The 26,432-nt window shown below is 35.1% G+C and overlaps 1 protein-coding gene across 3 annotated transcripts in view; it reads right to left on the reverse strand.

Annotated features, from left to right (window-relative positions):
• The window catches only part of IQUB (IQ motif and ubiquitin domain containing), a 121,798-nt gene that overhangs the window by 58,503 nt on the left and 36,863 nt on the right, over positions 1-26,432 (reverse strand). For 2 of the 3 annotated variants that reach the window (XM_061197998.1, XM_061197997.1), the window contains exons 9-13: positions 20,869-21,039; positions 18,325-18,501; positions 5,084-5,332; positions 4,195-4,380; positions 1,062-1,274 (exon numbers count right to left, since the gene is read on the reverse strand). In XM_061197998.1, the coding sequence (XP_061053981.1) occupies positions 1,197-1,274; positions 4,195-4,380; positions 5,084-5,332; positions 18,325-18,501; positions 20,869-21,039 (861 nt within the window). In that variant the 3' untranslated portion in view covers positions 1,062-1,196. Of the gene's footprint in view, positions 1-1,061; positions 1,275-4,194; positions 4,381-5,083; positions 5,333-18,324; positions 18,502-20,868; positions 21,040-26,432 lie in introns of those variants that run through there. The other variant, XM_061197999.1, reaches the window with a different exon arrangement.

Consider the following 26,432-nt stretch of genomic DNA (forward strand, 5'->3'; position numbering starts at 1 on the left):
TAAGCTTCTCTTTAGTCACCCTTTTTACTACCTTCGATATGACTCCCTGCACTGTTTCTCTTCTGTTTCTCTTCTCTGTCTTCTAAATAGAAAATAACCTTCCTGCCTTTATCAAATCTTCGTGCCTTTCCATTTTTATGTGTTCATAATTAATTGTTAGGCTTCTTGTCTCTCCACAGCTATAGCAGCATTTTGAACTTTCTCTGTTATGTAGCTTTGCCACATTATAAGACAATCTGTTTTCTAATGAGAGGGGCACACTGCTAGTTGCCAACCCAATATTCATTCTCTCTTGTATTCATATTTAGAGGCCCGACTCTATATAGGGGCCTTATTTTGTATTTTGTGATGTGCTCAGCTTTCTTAGGCTTTATTATAGCTAGGGGTGGCCATATGACAAGTTTCTGACATATATGTGTGTGTGTGTATATATATATATATATATATATACATGTGTGTGTATGTGTATATATATACACACATATATATGGCAGAAATATATATATATTTATATACACACATGTATATATGTACATTTTTTAAAAAGAAGTCATTGGATAAAGCTTACAGGGAAGCTTTTTAGGAGTGGGAAGACTCACCTGTCAAGTACCTTTAGGCTTTTGCCATATCTAGGAGGTGGATATAATGCAGAAGATGAAGTAGCTATCTGTCTCTAAGAGTACACAATCATTAGGATTAAAGCCAAAGGTTAAATATGGCTGAGGAAGAAGTTAGAAGGCCTGGGTTTCTGAGAGCATTGTGGAGCTACCATACAAGCCCCCAGATGCCAAACTCTGGGTTCCTATTATATAAGACAACTAACCCCATATTTGATTAAGTCATTATATTGCTTAGTCTGTTATTTGCAGCTAAACTCAAATGCAACTGAAACAATGAAGTATTGTATCCATTACATTTCCTTGCTTTTCCCCAAGCACTTATCACAATATCCGGTAGATTCAAAAGCAAATTCTGGTTGAATTAATAAATACCGTCTATTCTCTTTATTAATCATTTTTGTTTTTTGGTTTTTTTTGGCTGTGTTGGGTCTTTGTTGCTGCGCGCGGGCTTTCTCTAGTTGCGGCGAGCGGGGGCTGCTCTTCATTGCGGTGCGCGGGCTTCTCATTGCGGTGGCTTCTCTTGCTGTGGAGCATGGGTTCCAGGAGCGCAGGTTTCAGTAGTTGTGGCACATGGGCTCAGTAGTTGTGGCACACGGGCTTAGTTGCTCCGCGGCATGTGGGATCTTCCCAGACCAGGGCTCGAACCTGTGTCCCCTGCATTGGCGGGTGGATTCTTAACCACTGAGCCACCAGGGAAGCCCCTCTTTATTAATCTTAATTGACTCTTCTTTTCAACCAAATCACAAATACTACCTGTACCTCCTCCTAAAATTTGTTTTCTGAAAGGTTAGATATCTCCTTACTAAAGATCCTTCCATAGTGTCAAGTCAAGATAAAGAAAGCCCTGGAGAAAAGGAGCCAAAGGATGTGGCATTCTTAAAGAAAGCACTAAGTACAAATATCCTGGGCTTATTTTAAAGTTTCCTCTCTATGGTATATATGTAAATATACACAATGGAATATTATTCAGCCATAAAGAAAAGAATGAAATTCCACCATTAGCAACAACACAGATGACCTAGAGAGTATCATACTTAGGGAAATAAGTCAGAGAGAGAAAGACAAATACTCTATATTATCACTTACATGTACAATCTAAAAAATAAAACAAATGTATATAACAAAATAGAAACAGAGTCACAGATACAGAGAAAAAACTACTGGCTGCCAGTGGGGAAAAGGAAGGCGGTGGGGCAAGATAGGAGTATGGATTAAGAGGCACAAACTACTATGTATAAATAAATAAGCAACAAGAATATATTGTACAGCATAGGCAAATATGGCCATTGTTTTATAATAACTTTAAATAGAGTATAATCTATACAAATATTGAATCACTGTGCTGTACACCTGAAACTAATATAATATTATAAATCAGCTATACTTCAATTTTTTAAAAAAAGTTTCCTCTCTACAGACAAATTCACCAGGTCAAAATACTCATTTAACCTTATTCCAACACTTCTTAGCCCATATTTCATTCAAGAAATACTAACACATTTCTGTTATACAACATTAAACAAAACATGTAGAGAACTTTATAGGTTTTCAAAGTGCATAAATAAAGGCAAAAGGTAATCATTAAAGATGAGAATAGCACATTATGGTACATACAATAAAAGGAACAATAAGTAACTCTTAAAGAATAATATAATATGGAAAAATATCCAATATCCATTATCCCCATTTTATAGATGAGAAAACTGGGGCATTGTGACATTAACAAACTTGCCCAACTTCTCCCAGCTCATAAGCGGTAGAGCCAGAATTCAAAGCTCTAGTCTACTCTAATCCTTTATACCAATTTCATGTTTTTCGCTAACCTTTATAAAATTTTGCAAAGCAAAGAAGGCAGGTCTTAATGTCCTGCAGATCGTTAGTGACAGAAATGGGGAAATACTGGGTCAGGTGTCTTGACTTTAAATCCACTATTGTCCTACTCTGGCCATTGCACACACCAGGAGAAACTGATCTGCCTCATATACAGTTCAAAGAACAGAAGTCTTTTTCCATGCTTTTCCTACAATTTGTATCATGATTGCAGGAGTCAAGATTATTTTAATTTCTGAGTATTTTTTTTACTCAATGAGATAGCAAATACCTCTGCGCATATAGGAAATTCTGGAAATTACCACAAGACATAAACTATTCTTTAACTAGGCTGCATATTAATACTTAAAAGATTACACCAGCCCAAAACCATAAAAAGGCAAATTTTTTAGTTTGTCTGAAATGACAATTATATTTGAAGTCATTTCTTTATTTACACTAGGGTTGCTTGGCGTAAATGGAGCTCTATTTACAGAAATTCAATAAGATCCTGAAATTAGAAATGCATGTGAATAGAACATTTAATTTGATACTGCAGTAATTTGATTAAATACACAAAGGGAGTTGTGTGCATTAATTGAAGAAGCAGTGGGAATCAGCTTTGGGAATGAACTTCAATCCCACTATGGGTCTTATATGAAACACTATTGCTAGTATTGGCTAGGCTTTCAGTGATTAAATATTTATGAGGCAGCTTAGTTTACTAAATATAATATTTAACATAGCTTCAGTTTCTTGTTACCCTTTCCTTCAGTCCCTAGAGTAAAACTTTTCTTAGCCTGACTTCTAATGGAAAATTATTCAAAAAAAGTTAAAAATTTAACTAGTTTCTCCTCTTTACTCCTTCCCCCTCCCTAATAAAAACACAGGCAGGAAATAGCACGATTCAAAATAACTATTATATTTGAAGTCATTTCTTTATTTTCCCTTAGCTGACATCATGCATGGAATTAAAGTACAGCAATTTAATCAGTAGAAGGCAGAGAATCAATATCAGCTGTTGGGATCATAGGCTTGCTTAGTATAAATGGAGCTTTCTGGGAACTCATCAGGGACCCCTCAATTCTGTTCATCAAAATGTTTTACAGATTGCATCTTATAAATTACTGGAATTAAATGGTATTTAATTTTTACAGTGCTTTCCCCACTCCTAGTTAGTTGGAAGCAAATGAAAAATGAAGCCTCAGAACTATACCCCATCAGTATGATTGTCATTTAGGGCACAAAATTATGAACAGAATTTATTTGAGAATCTACTGTGCTTTTAGGCAGACTTGTGATGATTAATCAAAGGACAGACTCTAGGTTTCAAAATACCTATCTGGTGATAATATTCATTTATTCATTCAACAAATACTTATTAATTCCCTAGTCTGTGACACTGTTGTAGGTATTAGAGATATAGACACAAATAAACTAAACAATATCCCTGTTCTTACAGAATTTACTGTGGAACTAATGCGCTTGAACTTGCTATTATTCGGAGGGTCTGGTTTCATGTTAGGTACTTGAAAGACTTTCAGATGTCTTATCTTTACCTTTTATGTGTCTTAGCTTCCTTTCAATTTTAATCTCTGCCATACATACCATCCATGTATTTTGTTACTGTTATCCATGGGTTCTCTGTTTCTTAATCCAATGGAAGTATTTAACTTATGCATGGAATGTAGTAAAAGGCAGTCAAGTTACCTCTAATAATTCCAATGACCAAATTAAGGTCCCAAATAAAGTTTGACCTCCTTACCTCTTCAACACTCTTTAGCTTGAGATGAGTAGTGCCTTCATCTTTGGTAAGAAGAATGCAGTTCCAGGGTGACCACTCCAAGGACTTATCCCACCTGACCATGACCAGATCATTGAGATCGCTCCAGGCACTGAGCACTGACTGGGATGCCCAGATGTTCTCAGTCAGGTACTGAATATCTTGTAGCTGCATGTCAAAACATTTGTGAAAAACAATGTTTTCTTCTAAACATAAAGTTTTAAATTATTCTATTACTTGAGAAAACTAATTATACCGAGTATATTTTTTAAAGGAAAACATTATTCATGAGGCTTTCTGCGCACATAAGCTTCTTATTTCTCATCAAATCTCTGCTCATTCTGCCCAAACCATACGTTACGAGTCTCACAGTCATGACTGCATCTTTAACCCAGAGTAAGCTGTGTCTATTTCTTCCAGTATGCTAATTTTACCTTACATTTATATGGTATTAAGTACTTTTCAAAATTCATTAGTAATTATCATCTTATCCTCAGGGTTACTGCAGATCATTCTATTCCCATTTTACAAATGAGGAAATTAAGATTTAATAAAGAATAAGTAATTCGCTTAGTGTTATTAAAAACTTCATTGTTTTAATAAAAAAAGAGGGAAAAGGGAAGAAATGAAATAACTGTTTTAAAACTTTTTAAAAAAAATTTAAACCATATTAGCTAAAGCTCTTGAAATGACTTTTTTGTCACAAGGTCTGCATATTAAACTTAGAATTGCCAGAGAGGCAAGCTTCACAAAGAATAAACATAGGAAGAAGAACCATTATTTTAATAGGTTTGGATGGGAAAGCAGAAATCTTTTCTGTAAAATCAATGGACAAATTTCATCCGTGATTGGCAGCATTTACTGATCATACCTGCATCAGGAAAGCAATTTTAGAATCATCTTCATAATCAGCTTCTGAATAGTAAAGTCGCTGAAGTAAACATTTGTACTTCAAACATGATTCTCGTTTTTGAGTCTCATTGTCAAGGTTAATGCAGTGACGACAGCGGTAAATGTGGTGTGAGGTGGATGATACAGCAAACTCTGTAGAAGGCAAATACAGCTGGCAACTGAGGCAAAAGTAAATCTTCTTATAAAACTTCAGTGGGTCTTGAGGGACCTAAATGAAAGAAAGAAAGGAAAGGAAGGAAGGAAGGAAGGAAGGAAGGGAGGAAGAAAGAAAGAAAGAAAGGAAGAAAGAAAGAAAGAAAGAAACTATAACAGCCAGGCCAAATGCTAAGGGCTAATTTACCTTAGAATGAGATAAAAAGTTGGTTAATTTTAAAGTCATATTTTTTCCTTAACTTCCTACTCTATGCAAAATTTAAATTTCAAGTAGTATTCATTTACCCTGCCAAAATATTAAAAATCTCTATTATTCATAAACTTTTAGATATACATGGTAAAATCACCTAGAAAATTAACTGACTGAAAAAAATGAGTAGGTAGAGGCTTTTAGTTGCAATAGTAAGAAAACTTTCCAAAAAGAAAAGAAAAGAAAGTGCTTTGGCACTTATTTTTAAGAATTTAGATTTTTGGTGCTATGCTGTGTTAATTATTTTTACAGGCAATAGCTAGATTCACATAGAAATAAAAGCTCACTAAACCAAGTGTTGTTCTCTTTTCATTTATCTTAACACTAAATTTAGATTGGCTCAATTATCAATATTCAAAATTTGAAACTCTGCATTATATGGTAGTTCTATTTTTAATTTTTTGAGGAACCTCCATAATGTTACATTTCCACTAACAGTGCACAAGGATTCCCTTTTTTCCACATCCTTGCCAACACTTGTTACCCTTTGTCTTTTTGAGTAGACATTTTAACTTTGGTGAGATGATATTTCACTGAGCTTTTGATTTGCATTTCTTTGATTAGTGATAATGAGCACTTTTTCATGTACATGTTGGCCATTTGTATGTCTTCTTTGGGAAAATGTTTATTCAGGTCCTTTGCCCATTTTTAAATTGGATTAAAATTATTTTGTCATTGAGTTGTACATGTTGTTTTTGATACTAACTCATTGGATAAATGGTTTGCAAATATTTTCTCCCATTCCATAGGTTGCTTTCATTTTGTTGAATTCTTTCCTTTGTTGTGCAAAAACTTTTTAGGTTGACACAATCCCATTTGTCTATTTTTGCTGTTGTTGCCTTTGCTTTTGGTGTCATGAGCAAAAAATTGTTGCCAAAGCCAATGTCAAGAAACTTTTCCTCTATGTTTTCTTCTAGTAGATTTACAGTTTCAGGTCTTACATTTAACTAATTAATCCATTTTGAGTCGATTTTTGTATGTGGTATGAGATAAGGGCCCAATTTCATTTTTTTTGCATGTGGCTGTCCAGTTTTCCCAACACCATTTATTGAAGAGACTGTCCTTTCCCTGTTGTGTATTCTTGGCTCCTTTGTTGTAAATTAATTGACCATATAAGTATGGGTTAATTTCTGGGCTCTCGATTCTGTTTCATTGATCTATGTGTCTGTTTTTATGCCAATAATATACTGTTTTGATTACTATAGCATTGTAATATAGTTTGAAATCAGGAAGCGTGATGCCTCCAGCTTTGCTCTTCTTTCTCAAGATTGCTTTGGTTACTCTGGGTCTTTTGTGTTTCCATACAAATTTTAGGATTTTTTTTTTCTATCTCTGTGAAAAATGCCATTGGAATTTTGATAGGGATTGCACTGAAGCTGTAGATCACTTTGGGTAGTATGGACATTTTAACAATATTAATTCTTCCAAAAATTTCTTAAATACAAAACAAACAATAAAAGCATGATCCATTTTAAAAATGAACAAATTGAACGTCATCAAAACAAAAACTTCTGCTCTGTTAGAGATACGGTTAAAAGAATAAAAAGACAAGCCACAGACTGAGAAAATATTTGCAAATCATGTATCTTACAAAGGACTTATATGCAAAATATATTAAAAATTTCAATAACGAGAAAATAAACAACTCAACTGAAAAAATGGGAGTGACAAAAGATATGTGGAGACACTTCACCAAAAAGATATATGGATGGCAAAAACGTGCATGAAAAGATGCTTAATATTATTACTCATCAGGAAAATGCAGATTAAAATACTACACACCTATTAGAATTCCAAAAATGAAATAAAAACTGACAATACCAAGTGCTGACAAGGATGCAAAGCAACTGGAACTCTCATACATTGCAGATGGGGTGCAACATGGTATAATCAGTTTGGAAAAATGTTTGGCAGTCTTTATAAAGGTAAATATGCATTTACCATATGACTCAACAATCCCACTTCCTAGGTATTTAACCCCAAACAACCAACTTACACAAAAACTCACAATTGAGTGTTCGTAGTGACTTTATTCACAAAAGCCCCAAACTCTAAACAATTTAATGTCCTACAATTGTAAATAGATAAACTCTGGTACACCCAGACCATAAAAATATTATTCAGTTATAACAAAAAACTAATGATACACTGAAAAAATATGGGTGAATATCAAATACAATATGCTAAATGAAGGAAGCCAGTCTCGAAAGACTACAGGCATACCTTGGAGATATTGCAGGTTCAGTTTCAGACCACTGAAGTAAAACGAATAATAGCAATAAAGCAAGTCACACGAATTTTTTTGTTTCCCAGTGCATATAAAGTTATGTTTACACTATACTGTAGTCTGTTAAATGTGCAATAGCATTAAGTCTAAAAAAACAATGTACATAATTAAAAATACTTTATTACTTAAAGATGCTATCATCTGAGTCTTCTTTTTTCTGGTGAAGGGTCTTGCCCTCCTTAAGGGCTACTGACTTGTCAGGGTGATGATTGCTGAAGTTTGGGGTAGCTGTGGCAGCTTCTTAAAATAAGACAACAATCAAGTTTGCTGCACTGATTGACTCTTCCTTTCATTATGCTAACGGTTTCTCAGTAGCATGCAATACTGTTTGACAGCATTTTACCCACAGTAGAACTTCTTTCAAAATTGGATGAAACCTCTCAAACCTTGCCACTGCTTCATCAACTAAGTTTATGTAATATTCTAAATCATTTGTTGTGATTCCAACAATCTTCACGGCATCTTCACCAAAAGTAGATTCCATTCCAATAAACCACTTTCTTTGCTCAGCCATAAGAAGCAACTCCTCATTTATTAAAGTTTTATCATGAGTTGGAGCAATTCAATTACATCTTCAGGCTCCACTCTAATTCTAGTTCTCTTGCTATTCTCACCACATCTGCAGTTACTTCCTCCACTAAAGTCTTGAATCCATCAAAGTCATCCATGAGGGATGGAATACACTTCTTCCAAACTCCTGTTAATGTTGATATTTTGACCTCTTCCCATGGGTCACAAATGCTCTTAATGGCATCTAGAATTATGAATCCTTTCCAGAAGGTTTTCAATTTACTTTGCCCACATCCAACAGAGGAGTCATTATCTATGGCAGCTATAGCCTTATGAAATGTATTTATTTATTTTTAAAAATTATTGAAATATAGTTGATGTACAATATTATGTTAGTTTCAGATGTTCTACATAATGATTTAACATTTGCATACAATATGAAATGATCATCTGGATAAGTCTAGTAACCACCTGTCCCAGTACAAAGTTATTACAATATTATTGACCATATTCCTTATGCTGTATATTATCTCCCTGTGACTTATTTACTACATAACTAGAGGTTTGTACCTCCTAATCCCCTTCAACTATTTCGCCCCCCCGACCCTCTTACTTCTGGCAATCACCTGTTCGTTCTCTGTATCTACGAGTCTCTTTTCGTTTTGCTTTGTTTTTTTATTTTTTAGATTCTACATATAAGTGAGGTTGTGCAGTATTTTTCTTTCTCTGTCTGACTTATTTCACTTAGCATAATACGCTCTAGATCCATCCATGTTGTAGCAAATGGTAAGATCTCATCTTTATGGCTAATACTTCATTGTGTGTGTGTTGGTGTATATATATATATATACACACATACCACATCTTCTTTATCCATTTGTCTATCAATAGATAATTAGCTTGCTTCCATATCTTGGCTTTTATAAACAGTGCTGCAATGAACACTGGAATACATATATCTTTTCAAATTAGTCTTTTTGTTTTCTTTGGGTAAATACACAGAAGTGAAATTGCTTGGTTACATGGCAGTCCTATTTTTAATTTTTTGAGGAACCGCCACATTTCCATAGCGGCTGTACCAATATAAATTCTACCAACAGTGCACAAGGGTTCCCTGTTCTCCGTTTCCTCACCAACCTTTGTTATTTGTTGTCTTTTTGGTGATGGCTCTTCCACAGGAGTGAGGTGATATCTCATGGTGGTTTTTATTTGCATTTCCCCGATGATTAGTGATGTTGAGCACATTTTCACGCGTCTGTTGGCCATCTGTATGTCTTCCTTGGAAAAACGTCTATTCAGGTCCTATGCCCATTTTTAATCCTGTTGTTTGTTTGTTTTTGATGTTGGGTTGTATGCATTCTTTGTATATTTTGGATATTAACCTCTTATTAGACATTTCATTTGGAAATATCTTCTCGCATTCAGTATGCTGCCTTTTCATTTTATTGATAGTTTCATTCACTGTGCAAAAGATTTTTAGTTTGATGTCCTCCCATTCACTTATTTTTGGCTTTGTTTCCCTTGCCTGAGGACACATATCCAAAAAATACTTCTAAGACCAATGTCAAAGAGCATACTGCCTAGGTTTTCTTCTAAGAGTTTTAAGGTTTCAGGTTTTACATTTAAGTCTTTATTCCATTAAGTTGATTTTTGTATTTGGTGTGATAAAGTAGTCCAGTTTGATTCTTTTGCATGTGGCTGTCCAGTTTTCCCAACACCATTTATTGAAGAGACTGTCTTTTCCCCCAGTGTGTTTTCTTGCCTTCTTTGTCATAGATTAATTGTCCATATAAATGTGGGTTTGTTTCTGGGCTCTGTATTCTGTTCCACTGATCTATGGATCTGTTTTTGTGCCAGTACCATACTGTTTTGATTACTGTAGCTTTGTAGTACAGTCTGAAGTCAAGGAGCATGATACCTCCAGCTTTGTTCTTCTTTCTCAAGATTGTTTTTACTATTCAAAGTCTTTTGTGTTTCCATACACATTTTAAAACTATTTGTTCTAGTTCTGTGGAAAATGCCCTTGGAATTTTGAAAGTGGTTGCATTAAATCTGTAGATTGCCTTGGATATTACGTAATTTTAACAATATTAATTCTTCCATTTGTTTATGTCATCTTCAATTTCTATCATCAATGTCATAGTTTTCTGAGTACAAGTTTTACCTCGTTGGTTAGACTTATTCCTAGGTATTGTATTCTCTTTGATGTAATTATAAATGGGATTGTTTTCTTAATTTCTCTTTCTGAGAGTTTGTTATTAGTGTATAGATATGCAACAGATTCCTGTATATTAATTTTGTATCCTGCAACTTTACTGAATTCATTGAATTCTAATAGCTTTTTGGTGTTATCTTTAGGATTTTCTCTACATAGTATCATGTCATCTGCAAATAGTGATAGTTTTACTTCCTTCTTTCCAATTTGAATTCCCTTCATTTCTTTTTCTTGTATGATTACTGTGGTTAGGATTGCCAATACTATGTTGAATAAAAGTGGCAAGAGTGGGCATCCTTGTCTTGTTCCTGATCTTAGAGGAAATGCTTTCAGCTTTCCACTATTGAATATGATGTTGGTTGTAGGTTTGTCATATATGGCCTTTATTATGTTGAGGTATGTTCCCTCTATACCCACTTTGTTGAGAGTTTTTATCACAAATGAATGTTGAAGTTTGTCAAAGCTTTTTCCGCATCTATTGAGTTGATCTTATAATTTTCATTCTTCAATTTGTTAATGTGGTGTATCACACTGATTTGCAGCATTGAACCATTCTTGCATCCCAGAGATAAATCCCACTTGATCATGGTGTATGATCTTTCCAGTGTGTTACTGAATTCGGTTTGCTAACATTTTGTTGAGGACTTTTGCATCTATGTTCATCAGTGATATTGGCGTGTAATTTTCTGTGATGTCTTTGTCTGGTTTCAGTATCAGGGTGATGCTGGCCTCATAGAATGAGTTTGGAAGTATTCCTTCCTCTTCAGTTTTTTGGAGTAGTTTGAGAAGGACAGATGTTAATTCTTCTTTAAATGTTTGGTAGAATTTCCTGTGAAGCAGTCTAGTCCTGAACTTTTATTTGTTGGGAGTTTTTGATTACTGATTCAATTTCATTACTGGTAATTGGTCTGTTCATATTTTCTATTTCTTCCAGGTTCAGTCTTGGGAGATTGTATGTTTCTAGGAATTTATCCATTTCTTCTAGGTTGTCCACTTTATTGGTGTGTAATTGTTCATAAGAATATCTTATGATCCTTTAATTTCTGTGGTGTTGGTTGTAACTTCTCTTTCATTTCTGATTTTATTGATTTGGCCCCTTGTTTTTTCTTGATGAGTCTGGCAAAAAGTTTATCAATTTTGTTTATCTTTTCAAAGAACCAGTTCTTAGTTTCATTGATATTAGTCTCTATTTATTTCTGCTCTGATCTGTATTATTTCTTTCCTTCTACTAACTTTAGGTTTTGTTTGTTCTTCTTTTTCTAGTTCCTTTAGGTATAATGTTAGGTTGTTTATTTTGAGATTTTTCTTATTTCCTGAGGTAGGCTTGTATCACTATCAGCTTCCCTCTTAGAACTGCTTCTGCTGAATCCCATTGATTTTGGGTCATTGTCTTTCCATTTTTATTGTCTCCACGTATTTTTTTTTTATTTCCTCTTTGATTTATTCAGTGACCCATGTTTAGCAGCATATTATTTAACCTCCAAATGTTTGTGCTTTTTGTAGTTTTTTTTTTCTTGCAGTTGATTTCTAGTCTCATAGCACTGTGGTTGGAAAAGATGCTTGATATGATTTCAATCTTCTTAAATTTATTGAGACTTGTTTTGTGGCCTAGCATGAAATCTATCCTGGAGAATGTTCCATGAGCACTTCAAAAGAATGTGCGTTCTGCTGCTTTTGGATGGAATGTTATATATATATATATTCATTAAGCCATTTGGTCTAACGTGTCATTTAAGGCCAGTGTTTCCTTATTGATTTTCTGTCTGGATGATCTGTCCATTGATGGAAGTGGTGTGTTAAAATCCTCTACTATTATTGTGTTATTGTCAATTTCTCCCTTTACGTTTATTGATATTTGTTTTATGTACTTAGGTAATCCTATGTTGGGTGCATATATATTTACAATTGTTATATTCTTATTGGATTGATTGCTTTATAACTATGTAATGTCCTTTGTCTCTTGGAACAGTCTTTGTTTTAAAGTCTATTTTTTTAAATAAATAAATAAATTTATTTATTTATTTATTTATTTATTTATGGCTGAGTTGGGTCTTTGTTGCTGCGCACGGCCTTTCTCTAGTTGCGGCGAGCAGGGGCTACTCTTTGTTGCTGCGCACGGCCTTTCTCTAGTTGCAGCGAGCAGGGGCTACTCTTTGTTGCAGTGTGCAGGCTTCTCATTGCGGTGGCTTCTTTTGTTTCAGAGCACAGGCTCTAGGCGTGCGGGCTTCAGTAGTTGTGGCTCGTGGGCTCTAGAGTGCAGGCTCAGTAGTTGTGGCATACGGGCTTAGTTGCTCCGCAGAATGTGGGATCTTCCTGGACTAGGGCTCGAACCTGTGTCCCCTGCATTGGCAGGCAGATTCTTAACAACTGTGCCACCAGGGAAGCCCTTAAAGTCTATTTTTGTCTGATTTAAATATTGCTACCCCAGCTTTCTTTTTGCTTTCATTTGCCTGGAATACCCTCTTCCATCCCTTCACTCTCAGTCTGTCCGCTTCTTTAAATCTGAAGTAAGTTTCTTGTAAGCAGCATATACACGGGTCTTGGGTTTTTTTTTTATCCATTCAGCCATTCCATGTCTTTTAATTGAAGCATTTAGTCCATTTACATTTAAAGAAATTATTGATAGGAATGTACTTATAACCATTTTGTCCACTGTTTTCTGGTTGTTGTGTAGTCTTTTATTGTTGTTTTTGTTGTTCCTTTTTTGCTCTCTTCCCTTATGATTTGATGACTACGTTTAGTGTTATGTTTGGATTGTTTTCTCTTTTGTGTGTGTATCTATTATAGGTTTTTGTTTTGTGGTTACCATGAGGTTCATATATAACAGCACATATATTTTACGTTGATGATCTCTTAAGTTCAAACACATTCTAATAACCCTGCATTTTTACTTCACTACCCACCACTGCCATGTTTAATATTTTTGACATCATATTTTACATCTTTTTGTTCGGTATATCCCTTAACTACTTATTGTGGATATAGATGATTTTACTACTTTTGTCTTTTAACCTTCCTACTAGCTTTATAAGTGGTTGATCTCCTATCTTTACAGTATGTTTCCCTTTACCAATGAGATCTTTCCTTTTATAATTTTCATATTTCTAGTTGTGGTCTTTTCTCTTCTGCTCAAAGAAGTCCCTTTAACATTTCTTGTAAAGGTGGTTTAGTGATGCTGAATTCTTTTAGCTTTTGCTTGTCTATAAACCTCTATCTCTCTTTCAAATCTGAACAATAGCCTTGCCAAGTTGAATATTCTTGGTGGTAGGTTTTTCCCCATCATCACTTCAAATATATTGTGCCAATCCCTTCTGGCTTGCAAAGTTTCTGCTGAAAAGTCAGCTGATAGTGTTATGAGAGTTTCCTGGTATACTACTAGTTGACTTTCTCCTGCTGCTTTTAAGATTCTTTGTTTGTCTTTAATTTTTTCCGTTTAAATTATAATGTGTCTTAATGTGAACATCTTCGGGTTCATCTTGTTTTGAGGCTCTCTGTGCTTCCTGAACCTGGATGTCAGTTTCCTTTCCCAAGTTAGGGAAGCTTTAAGCTATTATTACTTCAAATAAGTTCTCTGCCTCTTTCTCTCTCTCATCACCTTTTGGGACCCCTATAATGTGGATGTTAGTATGCTTGATGTTGTCCCAGAGGTCTCTTAAACTATCCTCATTTTTTTAAATTCCTTTTTTTCTTTTTTTTCCATTGAGCTTGGGTGATTTTTCACTACTCTTTCTTCCAGTTTGCTGATCATTTCCTCTGTATCACCTAATCTACTGTTGATTCTTCCTAGTGTACTTTTTATTTCAGTTATTGTATTCTTAAGCTCTGTTTGGTTCATCTTTATATTTCCTAACTCTTTGTTAAACTTCTCACTGTGTTCATCGCTTCTTCCTCTGAGTTCATTGAGCATCTCTATGATCATTACCTTGAACTGTTTATTGGGTAGATTTCTTATCTTCACTAATCTAGTTTTTTCTGAGGTTTTGTCTTGTGCCTTCGTTTGGAACATATTCCTCTGTCTCCTCATTTTGCCTAATTCTCTGTATTTATTTCTATGTATTAGGTAGTTCGGTTATGTTTCCCAAGCTTGGAAACATGGACCTACATAGGAGATGTCCTGTGGAGCCAAGCAGCACATTCCCCTCTGGTCACCAGAGCTATATACTCTAAAAGTGGCCCCTGTGTGGGCTGCGTGGGCTCTTCTGTGTGGCAGGGCCAACTACTGTGGTCATGCTGTTAGGCAGGGCTGGCCTCTGGCCCTGTTGGCTGCCAGGCCCTGCCTCGTGTGGTGGCTGCCAGCCCACTGGTTGGCTGGTAAGCCCCTGGTGCTAATAGCCTAGAGGGAGGACTCAAAATGGCACTTGACAGCACCAGTGTCTTCTGTGGTAGAATGAGCTTCCAAAATGGCTGCCTCCAATGTCTATGTACCCAGAGGGAGTCCCAGCTGCCTCCTGCATCGCCAGGAGGCTCTCCAAGATCAGCAAGTGGGTCTGACTCAGGTTCCTCTCAAATTGCTGCCTCTGCGCTGGGACTCAGAGCATGTGAGATTTTGTGCATGCCCTTTAAGAGCAGAGTCTCTGTTTTCTACAGCCCTCTAGCTTTCCCATATGCAAGCTCTACTTGCCTTCAAAGCCAGATGTTCTGGGGGCTCGTCTTCCTGGTGCAGAACCGCTGGGCTGGGGAGCCCAATGGTGGGTTCGGACCCTTCACTACTTGGAAAGAACCTCTGCAATTGTGATTATCCTCCCACTTTATGGGCCACCTACCCAGGGGTGTGGGTCTTGACTCTACCACATCTCTGTCCCTCCTACCCTTCTCCTTGAGGTTCCTTCTTTAATCTTTAGTTGTGGGAAATCCTTTCTGATCATCTTTAGGTTGTTCTCATAGATAGTTGTTCTGTAAATAGTTGTAATTTTGCAGGGAGGAAGTGAGCTCAGGCCTTCCTACTCTGCCATCTTGGCCACATCTCTTCATGAAATGTATTTCTTAAATAATAAGACTTGAAAGTCAAAATTACTCCTTAATCCACAGGCTGCAGAATGAATGCTATGTTAGCAGGCATGAAAACAAAATTAATCTCATTGTACATCTCCATCTGACCTCCTTCATGAGCAGGTTCACTGTCAATAAGCAGTAATATTTTGAATGGAATCTTCTTTTTCTGAGCAGTAGGTCTCAACAGTGGGCTTAAAATATTAACTAAACCATTGTAGGAAAGAGATGTGCTGTCATACAAACTCTGTTGTTGCATTTATAGAGCACAGGCAGAGTAGCTTGGGCATAATTCTTAAGGACCCTAGAATTTTCAGAATAGTGAATGAGTACTGGCTTCAACTTAAAGTCACCAGCTGCATTAGCCCCTAACATGAGAGTCAGCCTGTTCTTTGAAGCTTTGAAGCCAGGAATTCACTTCTTCTCTATAGCTAGGAAAGTCCTAGATAGCATCTTCTTGCAATATAAGGCCATTTCATCTATACTGAAAATCTGCTGCGTAGTGTAGCCACCTTCATTATTTTAGCTAGAACTTCTGGATACCTTGCTGCTTCTGCATTAGCACTTTCTATTTCACCTTGCACTTTTATGTTATGGAGAAAGCTTCTTTCCCTAAACCTCATGAACCAACCTCTGCTGGATTGAAACTTTTCTTCTGCAGCTTTCTTACCTCTCTCAACATTCATAAAAGTAAAGAGAGTTAGGGCCTTGCTCTTGAAGAGGCTTTGGCTTATGGAAATGTTATGGCTGGTTTGATCTTCTATCTAGACCACTCAAACTCTCTCCATATCCGCAATAGGGCTGTTTCACTTTCTTAGCACTCATGTGTTCACTGAAGTAGCACTTTTAATTTCCTTCAAGAACTTTTCCTTTGCATTTACAAGTTGACTAACTATTTAGTGCAAGAGGCTTAACTTTTGGCCTATCTCAGCTTTCGACAAGCCTTCCTCACTAAGTTTAATCATTTCTAGCTTCCGATTTAAAGGGAGAGGTGTGCAACTCTTCCTTTCACTTGAACTCTTAGAGGCTGTTGTAGGGTTATTAATTGGCCTAATTTCAATAATGTTGTGTCTCAGGGGATAGGGAAACCTGAGGAGAGGGAGAGAGTTGGAAGTACCACCAGTTGGTGGAGCAGTCAGGACACACACACATCAATCAAGTCCGCTGTTTTATGTGAGTGAGGTCCATGGTGCCCCAAAACAATTACAATAGTAACATCAAAGATCAGTGACCACAGATCACCGTAACAAATATAACAATAATGAAAAAGCCTGAAACATTCTGAGAATTACCAAAATGTGACACAGAGACACAAAGTGAGCAAATACTGTTGGAAAAATTGTGCCAACAGACTTGCTCAATGCAGGGTTGTCACAACCTTCAATTTGTTAAAAAAAAAAGAAAAAAAGAAAAAACACACACACACAGTATCTGCAAAGCTCAGTAAAGTGAAGTGCAATAAGACATGGTATACTTGTACATAGCATATCATTCCATTTATGTGACACTCTAGGTTAGGTATAACTATAGAAATAAAATTCTGATCAGTGTTTGCCAAGGGTTAGGTAGCCAGGGGAAGGGCTGATTACAAAGTAGCAGCATGAGGGAATTTGGGGGAGGTGATAAGACTATTTTTAATCTTGTTTGTGCTGTTGACTGTTGATTACATGACTCTGAATTTGTCAAAACTCACCAAAAAGATTGAATTTTACCAAAGGTAAATTTAAAAAGTGAATAAAATGATACAATGTTATATGAATGTGTAGAATATTAAATTCTATTATACTACTGCAAGCATATAAAAACTGAGTAAGTCTATAGAAGACTAAAAGGTAGCTTGGAAAAATGAAACACCAATGTGAATAAGAAATAATTCAATGGTCAACTCTTCTCTTGAACTTTTGTTATATTTTGAAATTATCCTGCAATACAGTTAAGTTTCAAAACTTCATTAAAAAGAAAGACTATAAAAAACAATTTTAATTTTTCTAAAAATTTTGACTAAATATTGAGATTTTGTTTATGTTAAAAAAGCAAAATACATGTTTAGTCAGCTTCTTAAATAGATTATTAGTCTAAACATAATCACTGGAACAAAACGCTGTTTCAAATTCTTTAGTAAATACCCCCAAAACTTTACTAAAGGTGTTTTAAATAGTTTTGCAAAGTAAGAAGGCAAAAAGGCACTTATCTTGGCTTTAGAGAGAAAAATCCCCAAAGAAGGCTAAACATGTTAGAGTTGGAAAAGGTAGTTTAATTCAAATACGTGTTACATTTGAAGTTCTCGCAGGATATCTATGTGGATCTGTTCAGTAATAATTATAACTCCGTGATAAGTATTATAAAGGAACACAAACAGGTGCATGTAGAATCTCAGATATGAAGAGTTTAACTCTCTCTGAGGCCTAATGAAGGAGGGTACATGTGAATTGAGTCTTAGAAAATGAAGAGGAGTTGGCTGGGTAAAGTAGGGGACAGCATTCCAAGTAGAAGCAACAATACATGGAAAAGCATGATGGCGTGAGAGATCATGATGTGTTCCACACACTGTAATATTCAACTGGATATTTAATCCAGAGAGTAGGAGAGAATTCAAGCTTGGAAATACAAACAGAAAAAGTTAAATGATTCATTTATCAACATAAAAAATATCATTCAAAGGAGATTTCACCAATAAGATGGTCTTCCACATGGACCCCTAGTAAAGTATTAAAGCAAAATCTGCATATACTTCGACTTACTATAGCACGTCTTAGAATTTTGATAAAGGAATACAGGGAAGAAAAGGTAGAGTACCTTAAGGTGTCTTGCAACTTCTGGATTAAACAGAGGTGTTTTGATGTAATGAAAAAAGAGTGTTGCAATCCTTTTTCTGAGTCCTTCAAGGTTCTCATGTTTGACTCCTCTCATCATAAGGTCAACCTCCCTGTCAATCAATTCTAGAATTTCCTGAGTCAGTTTACATTCATGTTCCTGTGTAAAACACAACCATATTCAGTATAGAATTTTAAAAATCACTAATTAGTTTTTAAAATTATCACCCAAACAAATTGAAAACTAGATTCCAAAAGTAACGAAACATTGCTGACATAAGTATAAATTGGTGCCACTAATTTAGAAAAAATTTTGACATTATCTAGTAGAACTTAAGATATGCATAATCTACAACCCAGCAATTCTACTTTAAGTGCTTTAAAAAATGTGCACGGAGTCATCGTTCACACCAGCTCAAAATTAGAAACAACTAAATATCCATAAATAAATTGATTACATAAATAATGATGGCTTATTCATACAGTAGAGTATTATCTGATATATGGACATGAACTAACTAGAGCTATATACAGTAACAAGTTTAAATCTTACAAATTAATGTTGAGCAAATGAAGCAAGGCACAAAATAATACATACAGTCTCATTCCATTTAAATAAAATCCAAAAATAAACAACACTAGACCGTATTATTTAGAGATGTGTACAGAGGTGGTAACTATGAAGAAAAATCAAGGAAATGACTACCATGAAAGTCTGTATGGTAATTACTTTTAGAGGATGAGAGGGTGAATTGCAAATATGAAGAGAAAGGGGGATGTTGGCAATGTCCTGTTTTGGGGCCAGAGGGCAGTAACAAGATTGGTGGTTTTATATTTGCTAAACTATACACGTATATTTTATACAATTTTTTTCTGCATGTTTATATAATTCACAATAATCTTTAACAAAGTAATAGAAATGATGGTGATTGAATAAGAAAGCTCAAGTAAGAGTGAAGTGATTAAAGTAGAAGGATTTAGAAGTAATAAAATAGAAGTAAGTTGCTCCGACTGCCCAAGAGGGACTACAAAAACCATAGTTTGAATGAAGAAGTCAGAGGGTAACGTCAGTAACTATAAAATAATGCTCTTCTCTTCTTTTTAATATGTACTTGGTATGGCTAATACAAGAGTCTGCATCAGTGGTCTTTGACCCTGAGGGCACATTAGAATGACCTGGGGAGGATTTTAAAAGATTTTAACAGTGCCCTCACACTTGAGAATCTGATTTAACTGCTCTGAAATGGGGCCTAGATATCAATCCTATTCATTTATTCTCATACTCTCTCTCCTTTTCTCTGTGTATCTCTTTCTCTCTTTCAAGCTCTCCAGATGATTCTAACATACACCCAGGTTCAAAATTCACTGGTCTATATTAGCAACTGTCATCAAAATAATACTTATTATTTATTGAGGGCTCCCTATTTGTAAGCATTGAGACACATAAATTATATATTTTATTTATATTCTATATACATACGTATGCGTAAATATATACACACATATATGTGTATCTTCAAGGCAACTAATTTTACAGATGATGAAACTGATTTTCAGAAATATTAAATTACTAATCTAAGGTTGTGCAGCCACAATAAACACAGCCAGAAATCGAGTCATGCTTAAAAGCCTTAATCCTCCATCAAATATTGTTAAATAAATGTATATGTGGATATATTAGGTTAAACATATTAAGACATGCACAACTTATCTTTTATGAGTCCATCCTTTGGCTTTTTTAATTAACCAGCTAATGGTCCTAATTATGTCAGGTAAGAATATTTCTACTGTACTCCCTACCTGTACTCTCTTTTTTGCCAATTTGGTCTTTCTATTGCCCTCTACAGATACCATGCTTATTTCCCACCTCTGGCCTATGGTTTCTCCCTCTCTTCCTATCTCTAGCTTCAAAGGCATAGTCACTTGACAAACATCTCTGAAAAGGCTGTCCAGAAAAAAGGCAGTCAATGCCTAATTGAGTCCATGCCTCTGCTTTCAAGATGGGCAGAAATGTGAGAGACCTATGGGGACTTACCGTCCAACAAGAACCATTTACTCAACTACTTAAAGTGCCTTAAATCAATAACTGATGAGGAAAAGGAGATAAAAATACTTATACTAATGCTGCTTTAAAATTGCTAAAAAATAAAATTTTCATTAAAAAGTGTCAAAATATATAGACAATAATTGCCGTTTTATTGAACCGAGTTGAGTACTAATCTCATGCTATATATATCTGCATTCATTGCAAAGTTAAGGATACATTTACATTTACAATATTCATTGTGTTATATTTACTTTTGTATGTGTCATAATATATAGTTTGAGAACTTGCAGATAAATGTTAATGCATAAACCATATCCTCCAATTACCCAAACAATATAGTTGTTGACAAAATAAAATTCATATATATAGACATTTATTATCTTTATAATTACTTAATACAAACCATCTTGTTTATTTTAGTATTCAATTTTTTTATTGATAGTGGTAGTGATACCCAAAAACTAAGAGAAAGTAACGTACCTTCACAGTATGTTTAAGTGTTAAGAGCACATCTAGTCTCTCATCTTGAGAGATATTTTTCAGCATAATGCAGTTATAGATGTTTTGCAGCTCTCTGGCTCTGATGGTGAATTGTGTATCCATCTCAATTATTTTGCCATCAAATGTTCTCCATATCTTTGGAGCTGAACACTTAAAAATAATATGTTTATAATTATCAGTTAATTAAAGGTTCAAAAATAATTTTGTTCCTTCTACTATAAGTTAACCTTATTATTATGTGCTTTATGGAATAAAACTATCACTAAAACTTAAGAAAATGATTTGAAGAATTTGTAGACCATGGGAAAGTAAAACAATTTAGGAAAAAAAATATGAGAGAGCTTTAGTCTGCACAAGTACAAACACTTCCTCAGGATTCAGAATTTGCTACTAATTTGTACTAACTAGTATGATGGTTAGCTTGATGGATTTATGAAATAACCCCTGGGGAAAAAAGCATGCTATTTAGAATGCTAAAAAAATTATCTACTTCGTTCAATTATATTGAGTTGTATGAATGTGTCTTGATCATGCCTTGCCAATTGAGAACAACCTTTGTGGAACAATGATTACAATCCTCACGGTGTTAGACATACAGATATAGCAATATGGGACTCAGTTACAGTTCTGTTTCCTATAAAAATAAATCTATAACAAGTTCACAGTTCTTCACAAAGCAGATGTCCATAGGGAAACAGCTGTATTTAGCTATTTTAGCAGTGCTGTGGCCCCTGCCTCCCTGACAATGGCTAAGATTCTCACTTCCTATTTCCAAATCTGGCTTGATGCCTCCCAACATAGCCTGTCTCCTGAACTGAGGGTCAAAGATGGAGCTAACTTGCCCTGAAGCTCATGTGAGGAGTCCCAGGCTAAGAATTCAGAGACAGGAAATGGAGTGAGTCCTCCACTGACTCAGGACCACAACAAAATATTTAAAGACTATGTTTGCCAGTGCTTTTGTTGCCTCCTACCCAAACTATTGAGACTTTAAGAGAAGATTCATTGACCTAGAAAGAGCACAGTGAAAATTCACTGACTCTTCTACTTTTAAGGTATAAAGCTGCTCAGTTTCTTTCCCTGATTATAATCTATCAAAAAGGAGGCTATGTTGATCACGATTTCTAACTGTCCAAATGCTGTATTTTTTGTAGCCTGATTGGTAATTGCTTTGGAGACCTGTAGTCCAATTTATGCCATACTTGCAAGCATTTAAATCTTAGATTTGATATAATTTAAAGTTTAAATAGAAGCCCATGTATCGGAATAAATCATCAGGAATGTAGAATAGCCAAATAGAGAAACCATTTAAGGCTGTATTTAGTATGACAGTAGTATGAATTTTTAGTTACAGCCTCAATTTACCTTTAATTTTTTTTTACATTTCATATTAGCTAAATTACATTGAAAACTACAAAGCTACCATTTAACAACTATATTTGATATGTTTTCAAAGTAATGGCATCATTTTCTGATCAAAGGTAAAATGAATGTTGTGCAGAACTAGGAATCTTCATCAGAAACTTTAGATCCTCAGTTCTAGTTTTAATCTAGCAAATGAGAAGCTGCAGCCCTATGATTAGTTTCTATTTTTAAGGCATAAATCTAATATTAAATAATATAGAGTTAATTAGCAGATTGATAAAATTAATAAAATTTATTAAGGATTATAAAAGGGAAATAGCTCAATAAGAAAATATTTTATGATTTAATTATTATCACTTAGAAATTTTAAAAATATATTGTTTTAAATGGATACAGCCTTGTTTGGGGTAGGCCTCAGAGTGTTACTGAAATCTAATGTTTGCTGCAAAGCTCTTTTTAAAACCTTTAAGGAATAAGCAATCTTAGGCTAAGTTTCATATAGCAATATTCTAAAGTCTAAAGCCTTAATCTTTGCACACAGTTTTCCTCAGGGTGGCTCTATTAAATGTAATTTCCCTTCTTCCAGTAATGTGAACAATACCTTTAGCTCTTCAGGCTGATAAGTTATTTCATTTGTAATAATCCAAGTACAATAACCTTTTAATGAAATGCTTAGTTCATCTACTTTATTGTGGTTTTTTTCAGCTGTTGTATTGATTTAACTCTACCTTCCCTCCAAGATTTTAGCCCCATCTAAGATACTGTGATATAGTAATACCTTGGATTTTTTCCAAATATATTTAACATCCAAATCGTTTCTACCCTTCAATTTTTAACTTAAATCCTAACTTTTCTATAAAGATTCCTAACTACTATGGTTTGAAATCACTATTATCTGTCCTATTGTACTTGTAAACACACACACACACACACACACAGTATGCAGTGGGGCAATGCAATTTGGATCCAAATTGTTCTATAATTGTAACGTTATTTCTCCTTACAGATTATAAGAAATAAATTCCTTATGTAGTTTTATATATTTCACAGGGCCTACAGTATTCATTCATTCATTCAATAAATATTTATTGTGTTTACTATAAATTGGTCAGTGTACTAGGTAGCAAGTAGATAAATTCTAATTTCATGAACTCTTAAACCTAAGAGCATAGAAAGATTAATAAATAATTAAAATAAAAGTTGATTATGCTTGATGATGCAGGTAAACAGGTAACTACAGTTTGATATGAAGCACTTAACTGGTGAAAAGAAAATAATATCTAAGATAAAACCTGAAGAATAACTAGGAGTTAGCCAGATTAAAGGGAACTGAGGGATACAATCAAAGATTCCTAGATTTGAAGTTTGAGTTCCCTAGTGAAAGCACTGTAATGACATTAAAAAAATCTGTTTGGCAAAGTTGCTTTTATATTTGGATTTATTTCTGCCAACACTGATAACCTGGTCTTCAAGTCTAAGCTTCTTTGATTGCAGGCCTTAAGGTATCTTTTTTATTCTGATGCAGGAAAATGTCAACTTTGCTTATTTCTCTTTCTATGCCTTATTTTCTTTGAATGCTGTGGCTGTAATAAGAGATGTACAACAATCATGTTCTTAAATTGCTTCAGAAAACAGGAGCATAATAAATTCCACTTAGCTGCCAACAAATGAAACAGTGTAGACTCTGGAGGAGAGGAACAGAAAAACAGCAGGAAGACACATTTTGAGGAAGGGAAGGTGGAGAGATAACAAAAACCTTGAGAGCAGCAAGCTTCCACAAAAGAGAAGAAATGGCTGCACTGTGAGAGGCGGTCTTTTCTTTCTCCTAAATTAATACTCTAGACCCTCAGGGCACAAATTAAGAATAACACTAACCCCCCAGAGCTACTGGGTAGTGATCAACTTTTCTTTTACACAGCAAAGTGGTTTTGTCCATCCATAGAGGACACCCCTGTGGACTGTGGCGCTCAGAGAGAGGCAAGAGCTGGTTGCATTTTTCTATCTCATTACCTGTTGGCCACCTGAGTAAGAAGAAAAAAAATTAAATGACACAGCTAAAGTAGACTGCAGTTTTTTAGCTTGTGATTGTGAGAAGTGGTGTGTAAATCAAAGAGAATCAAAGAAATAAATGGCCTTGACTCTAGGGAAAACCTCTTGCAGAAATTCAAATTGTCTCTTTACACAGTTTGGGTAAGCAGTACCCAAGATATATTAGAAATTGGCTGATGATTTTTCATTCAAATTTCTTGACCTGAATTTCTTCACCTCTGTCAATTTATGAGTTTTTAACATTTGACAACCTGTGGTTGTCAATGTCTGATGTGATAAAATTACAAATTATTTAACTAATGCTTCAAAAATCTTTAGATTAAACTTTTTATGGAGAATGAAGGCTTAGTATAGAATCCTTAATAACTGATTAGTTCAGTGCTTTTATTGGACTAATTTAAAATAGTAATCATTCATTACTCAGAGAAATTCTGTGTCCAGGATAAGAAGATAAAAAATAAAATACTCGTTCAATACACTACATAATACTTAGACACATTGAAGTTAAACTAAAACCAAACCATAAAATTTTATTTTCCAGAGTTATTTCCAAATTATGAGAAAGTAAATATTCTCTTTACATATCTATATGTTATGGTGCTAAATGTGGATCTTAAAATCCGCATCATGGCCCTGGTTGTTAGCGTTAACATCTGAAAAAACTCTGACCTTATCTAGCCTCAGGGATTACTTATAAGCTGTTTTTTCTTAGCAATCAAAAAAACTGTAGAATAAGTTACTTCAAGTTTCATGAAATCAACACTGACTCCTCCTGAATATTACTGGAGACAATGCTAGGCATGGGTAGGGTGGGATAGACAGGCATAAAACGGAATAGAACTGGTGTAAGTATTTACAACAAAAGACTATAAAATCTACCTTAATTGTTTTCTATGATGTTTATTATGGCATCATATACAAAAAGGTGATTTAAATGACTTTGTATTAGAATAACAAAGATTTCACAATTTACTATAACAGGTTAAAAGCAGGTCAAAAGTCACCGTTCGTCAATATTTTTAAAGAATGGACTAACTAGGCTACGTAATGGACTGGCGATTGACCTCAAGTGCAGTTGTTCCATTCCGTGTTGTGTTTTTCTTGCCCTGTATAACACTTTGGTCAAAACTGAGGTAAAATTCTCTTGTATCAGCTAAAATTTCCTCTAAGTCTTAGCCTGGGGATTGGTGAGATTAACTGGTTTATCAGCTGGGGTGACCACGGGTTCAGAACCCCAATTCTAAAACCTATGACCCACAAAAAAGCCTTTCCCTTGATTTCTACAAGTTCTTGTGGCTAACTTTTCCATCCTTCCTGCCATCTTCTGATCTTGCATCTTTGTGTGCTGCCCTGAATCAGTCATTAAGGCCCAGTCATTTCTCTTGCTCCTTTTCCTCTTATGAAAAAAAAAAAAAATCTTGCACTTAATATTTCAATTATTAGTGATATAATTAATGAAGTTACAAGAAGCCACATTGTGTCCCACTGCCTTCTAACTGTGTCCTCCCTCTACTCTCTCCCCTGGCAACGCTCGAAAACCTCCATTTTCCTGGAATAGAGCAATTCTTCCCATACTCAGGATCATTTAGGGTCTCAGATTCTACCCCAAAACTTATCAAAGTATTTACCAAAAAAAAAAAAAATCTTCCTTCCTCACAGGAATTCCCATGAACAAAATCTCCCCATCTCATCTTTTTTTGGTGAAATTTAAAGAACTTCTTAGAAAGTTATACTTCATGACAGAGAGTAATCGTCATCAACCGACTCCAGAGGCGCTTTTATATGTTGGGACTTGATCTACCTTTGGACTCTCTATAATTCAAAACATGTTTAGGGACAATGCTAGACATGAAGCTGGAGGTTGGGGGGTGGGGTGAGGGGTGTGCAGGCTATAATGAAGAATAGACATTGTATAAGTATTTACAACAAGACTTTAAAATCGCTTATAGGAAACAAAGCAGCAGATGAAGCACAAGCAGGAAATCCGTAGTACAAGGTTCAGCCTTAAATAAGGAAGGTAAGTACCACCCATCTTCCCTGTCCATCGGCACCTGAGAGGCCTCCAGCTCCTTCTTGTGCCCTGGGTCCATGCTGTCCTCTTAAGGTTAACAATCAGACACGTAAGGAACACA

The sequence above is a fragment of the Eubalaena glacialis genome, chromosome 8 (assembly GCF_028564815.1).
Source record: "Eubalaena glacialis isolate mEubGla1 chromosome 8, mEubGla1.1.hap2.+ XY, whole genome shotgun sequence".
Classification (NCBI taxonomy): Eukaryota; Metazoa; Chordata; class Mammalia; order Artiodactyla; family Balaenidae; genus Eubalaena; species Eubalaena glacialis.